Consider the following 6,160-nt stretch of genomic DNA (forward strand, 5'->3'; position numbering starts at 1 on the left):
GAAATGTTTATGCACTATTACACCTTCCCCTTTTACCAGAATTTTTCTTGTGTTTTTCTTGGGTTCTTTCCTCTAGACTTTCCCTTTTTTTGACTTATGATTCAATATTGGACTTTTCTTCCCATAAAAAATCCTTTTAATCAAAAGAAAATTTGTGCATAACCGCTCAAATTCTTTCTATAAATAGGCCAATTCTCTGTTACAATCTCCATCAAACTTGTAGTATAATTCATTTTATTACTCCCAAAGAGAGCCTTTATTTGGAGATATAGCCATGGCATTTGAAGGATTATCATTCTTCATTACTTCTTTTTTTCTTCTAATTATCATCTTCCCTTTGATATCATCTTCTGAGCCAAATAATGCTCATTCCCATGGATTGGTGTTTCTAAACAACCTCCATGGATGCAAGAAAGGTGACAAAGTAGAAGGAATCCACCAAATGAAGGCATACCTCCAGCATTTTGGCTACTTGAACCATGTTCAAAATCATTCAAAATCTTTTAGTGATGATGAGTTCGACGAGGTCTTAGAGTCTGCCATTAAAACTTACCAACTCAACTATAATCTCAAGGCCACTGGTACTCTTGATGCCACAACGCTAGCTCTTATGTCGAAACCTCGATGCGGGATTGCGGACGTTGTTGACGGCAAGACGATGATGAAATCAGGGAAGAAAATGGTGAATCAACATAGAAAAATAAATGGTCACTTCCATTCTGTTTCTCACTATGCTTTCTTTGAAGGAAACCCTAAATGGCCAGCTTCCAAATCCCACCTCACTTATGGTAAATTTAATCTTTAATTCATATACTTTACGTAGATTTTCATCTATACTACGATAAATTTGAGTTTTTCATCACACAAAATTTAAATAGGAGAGAGAAAAAAAAATCATAAAAATCCAAACTTACTCATGAACTTTTTGACGGGAAAAATGGAGATTTTCGAATTTTTCAAAATTTATGACAAACTTTTTGTGTCACCAATTTATAAATATAAATAACCATCATTAAATTAGTTTGATTATTATAGGATCTTCGACTATGTTAATTTCACTGTTGAATTGAAAAGTATAACCTTTTATTCACATTCTCAACAGGATTCCTCCCCGGGACCCCATCTGAGGCGGTAGCGCCAGTGGGTCGAGCATTTACCACATGGGCTGCAAACACTCACTTCAGCTTCTCCCAAGCATCTGCATATGAAACTGCTGACATAAAAATAAGCTTTGAAAGTGGCGACCATGGAGATGGCCATGCCTTTGATGGCGTTGGAGGAGTCATAGCTCATGCCTTTTCACCTACAGATGGGAGATTGCATTTCGACGCGGTCGAGCCTTGGGCCATCGGCGCCGTTGCTGACTCGTACGATGTGGAGACGGTGGCGTTGCATGAGATTGGACACCTTCTCGGCCTTCATCACAGCTCTGTGGAAGGGGCTATCATGTGGCCAACCATCATGGGAGGAGCTACCAAGGGTTTGCATGCCGATGACATTGCAGGCATTAATGCTTTATACACAACTACTTCTTGAATAGTGTTAGGATTGGTAGTGGAGATCCAACCTTAAACCAAGTTGGTAGTACAAATTTATGCTAGTTAAAACTATTTGTTCTTTAATTTATTTTTACAATAGTTGCTATTTTTTTTTACATGTAACTTAATTCAAATTATTATTTCATTTGTCATGAAAGGTTTAGTAACCGAAAACCACCCCTCTTTAATTTGATGACCGATAATTTGTCTATTAGGTGATTCAAAACACATACATGTTATTTCATATGTTGTTGTATTATGTAGAAGACTAAACTTCATAAGTGTGACATGAATCAATTTAGACTTTATAATTATTTTTATTTTATTTTATTTCTAATAAACTCAAAATCACCTAGGGTCGGTTAGATTTTCAAGCAAAAACTTAATATCCTTATTTCTTTGTAGGATTTCAAATATCTTGTAAATTAATATCAATTATTTCTTTATTATTATGAATATTATAATAATAAATAGATGTCCATTACTTAGTATCCCAAAGCCATGTATCACCCTTCATGTTGTCCATATGCCTTGTAATTATTCATGCTTGGTGTCCATGTAAGTCCACATCCTACTTGCCATTTTGCCTATAAATAGTGACATTTGACGTCACTACAAGAATTTTGGGCTTTAATGTCGGTTGGAAAAAGCGAAATTGGATGTATAATGTCGGTTTTTTTTATTTTAAAAAAACTGATCTTTAATGTCGGTTTTAAACCAACATTGTAGGTGTACCATTAATGTCGGTTTTAAAACGACATTAAAGATCCGCTTAATTTGTCATCACAGTTTCTGTTCCCAGCCCCCCCTCAATTTTTTCATTTCCCTCTTCACTCTCCCCCTTATTTTTTTTCCTCTCATTCTCACACTTTCATTCACCCACAACCCACACAAACCCACGAACGTCCTCTCATTCTCTCTATCTCCATCGTCGACTCCTTCCCCGACCACCACCGATTTGTCCAGCTTGGCAACTTCCAAACCAATGATACCTCCATTTTCATCCATTCCCTCATCTTCTTTGCCCTAATTTCCCTTTTCACTTTCGTCATTCAACTTCACATCTACATCTAATGCAATTGGACTCAATCCGTCCACCTCCAACATTACTAACATCGTAAGATAGGTTTTCTTTTTATTGACTTTCTTGTTAAGGCGGTGTATTCATTTCAATGTGCAGATCATGAGATTTTTCGTAAAACTACAGAAGAACGAGTAATCTAGAAAAGAGGGTTTTTTAATCGATTGGAGCTCGGGAAGTTAAAAATTTTGATCAATTTCATAAGTTAGCTCAAAATTCTGTACAAATAGAGGTTCTTGAGTTGTTGAAGTTGATTTGGAGTTCTTGAATTGTTTGTTAAAGCTTTAAAACTTGAGGTTAGTTAGTTTAAAGGTTAATTCGAAGTAATATATGTGAAAACTGAAAACTGAAAACTAAAATGAAATTTCTAAAATTTGAAGAAATTAAAACTAGTATTATTGTTGGACAACAATCGAAATTTGTGGGGAAAACAGGGGTTATAGCCGGTTGGAAGATGAAGAAGACTTCACACCAGTGGCCTACTCATGTGCCCACCATATGAATAACTGGATTACCATAAACAAAGATAAGTTTAGGTTTCCTGGAGGTGGTACACAGGTTTCTTGAAATTCATGTTTTTTATGTCCCATACCTTTTTTAGTTAAAGTGTTTGTCTGAAGAAGCTTTGTTTTTAAGCATATTTACTTTAGGTTCATCCTATGGTTGTTGTGTTGATTTTTAATCTTCAACTTTGTCATTTTTAGATGGCATCTTGCTGCTTGAGGTTAACCGAATGCTCAGGGCCGGTGGATACTTTGCATGGGTAGCACAACTAGTTTATAAGTACGAAGAAGTTCTGGAGGAACAATGGGAAGGTAACTATTAATTTTCTTAAGATCACATGTTGATGATGTGTTTTAGCCTGTGAAATTTAGTTTGGATTAGCAATTCTTAGTTAGCGGTTTTAAATTTTTCACTCTACACTTTGGTCTATGTGTGCTTTTAGTAATACAAAACCATTCTCTTGTAAGCTCTTTTTGTCCTCTTCAAGCTTAGTTATTTATGACTTCCATTGAGTGGATGATTGGTGATATGTTTCCATATGTTAGCTATTTTGTTCATTGTTAGCTTTTCTTAAAGTATTTATAGAAAGAGTTTAACTCCAAGGACACAAGTCTCGAAATATATCTCAAAATTAATCTTTAGAGTTCTCATTTCTTATTTGATAGATGGTTGTTAAGAGTTCTCCATGCTATCTACTTATGTTTGTTAGCTTTTGAAATCACTTCTTTCCGTAGATTTTGTGGTTTATTTTAATATTTGTTTGGATGGATAGAATTTTGAACTTTGCTGAACTCTCACTCACGTCGTCCGTCCTGGGGACTCTATTACGCTGCTCGCCCTTTTTGTTTTTTGGCTTTTCTTTTCATTGATAGGAACTGAGTCCATGAATTTAGAGGTATAAGATCGAATGCCCATGTGACATCTTTTTGAGATTTGAAGTCAAGTGAGTAATCAGATATGAGTTTTTATAAATCATTATCGTTTATATTATTTGTTCTGTTGAGAGAAGATTGTTGTTTGAATATTGTTGGAAGTGCATTTCTTTGAAGTGGTGTTAAAGTAAAAAAATTTTGTATTGTTGTGGTAATGCTATCATGTTGCTGAAATTTTTCTAAAACATAAGAGTTATAAGTTAGTTATGAAGGAAATCGAACACGAGGATTTCTATGAGCAGTGGAAAGATCATTTCAAATTACAATCATATATGAACTTTACAATTACAGTCATAAACAGAAATATACAGTTATGCATTAATCACAGAAATTATAGCATGATAATACAAATGATTAAGGAAAAACACTACACACATTTGTAGACTCATTGCCAAGGTCCTTGATCACGAATGCTCGATCACAGCAACAAAGCAACCTTGAACGTTCATCCAGCACGACCGCTACAATGCACGAACACCACGCACTCGAACTCAGCGATCGCCTTGGTCACAAACACCCAAACTACACGAACGACCTCCATAGAACATCGACAGTGTCGAGTTGAGTATGAAACCACCAAGAAGACTACCTTGGTATTCTTGGTGTGAGAATCCAGAGAGTGGGCTCTGTGTGGACTTGGTTTGAGGTAGAAGACGGAGGAAATAAAAATCGTGTAAAGGATTGAGCAAGTAGAAGAAGGCAAAACCTATTACATAGGTCGATGCCCAATCGTTTCGCAAAAGCTAAGCGATCGTCTAGCAAAAGCTATGCGATCGTTTAGGTCATCGCTTAGCTAAGTGTCTGTCGCCTACAAATACTACACGTTCATTTAGCTAACTCCAAGTTGTTGCTTAGTAATTCCTATTTACTTGACAATTTCTGTGAGAAAATTTTCGAGAGAGAAAAATCTCAAATTCAACAATTTTCATTATTACTGAAATCAAGAAAACATTTTTTTTTATCTCACGGTTACCATGAAACCATCAATAACCTCCCAGTCAATTGGTTATTAGAAAAAAAAGAGTTAATTATCCAATAATTAATATTATTATAGATATAGATGATAACTAACTTACCATACTATATTTATAACCTATAGTTTTAATATTTCATCTCATGAAACATAAAACCATAGCTCTTTCTCTATTCCATGACACTTAATGTAAATCTCATTTACATTAATCCTCCATTAGATGTATCTCATACATCAAACCGATCATATCATATATAATCGAATTACCTTTTGTCAATTTGAACATTTCAAATCAACATAAAAAACTGATCCTCAACTGAATCTATTGAGCTACCAAGGGGACCTTATGGACCTGTAGCTTGAAGCTCTAACAATACATGAATAACTGACTAAAGTCTTTAGTCGTGGGATCCACCATCCATTAACTGCCAGCACTCCACTAAAGACCGATAGCCGAACTCTTCTTACCACAGATATATTATGTGTCCATCTTAACCAATCTGCAGTGCGATAACCCTTCACAAATCGCTCGTAAGTACAACTCGACTAATAACCGTGATGCCTCTGTAGTTACATCTAATTCCTTAAGTACCACTTAATCCTCTAATGAACATAAGTCATAGTCTTACTATGACTAAGTCCTCTCTTCCAAAGAAAAACTGCGGCCACTATGTTCAAGCTGTAGAATTAGTCCTTGAGGGAGCAATCTCTCTACTTATCCCTAATTTGAGAAATGAGTGAATTCAATCTTGTGTAAATGAGTTCCCAGCTCCTAGATCAAACAAGTCCCCAAAAGGTAGTCATGTTGAGGTGGAAATCTGGCCACTATCACCCATACTAATCAAAGAACCGCCGTCAAAGGTAAGAGTTCCCAAAACACTTAGGATTGATGTCGTGTCACCTATGGTCGTTTAGGTGAGATGTGAGTTTCTAGTATCAATGACGTTATATATAGAGTCTAGTCATCTCGTGGTCCAATCTTATACAAACTCTTTTTATAGGACACCCCTGCTTTCATGTCTCGACATGAATGGTTAGGATCTACCATCTGTAGTAGTTTATAACACTTGTAAATCTCTACAAAGCGGGTCGTATCCGTAGTTTCACCAGGATCAGGTATCCCACCTTAATT

At 35.8% G+C, this 6,160-nt stretch overlaps 1 protein-coding gene across 1 annotated transcript; it reads left to right on the top strand.

Moving 5' to 3' along the window:
• Nucleotides 1-274: 274 nt before the first annotated feature.
• On the top strand, nt 275-1,536 carry LOC120079094 (metalloendoproteinase 2-MMP-like). Its single transcript, XM_039033281.1, has 2 exons — nt 275-788; nt 1,103-1,536. The coding sequence occupies exons 1-2, from the start codon at nt 275-277 to the stop codon at nt 1,534-1,536; spliced, it is 948 nt and encodes a 315-aa protein (XP_038889209.1).
• The last annotated feature ends 4,624 nt before the right edge of the window (nt 1,537-6,160 follow it).

Source organism: Benincasa hispida, chromosome 6, assembly GCF_009727055.1.
Source record: "Benincasa hispida cultivar B227 chromosome 6, ASM972705v1, whole genome shotgun sequence".
Taxonomy (NCBI): Eukaryota; Viridiplantae; Streptophyta; class Magnoliopsida; order Cucurbitales; family Cucurbitaceae; genus Benincasa; species Benincasa hispida.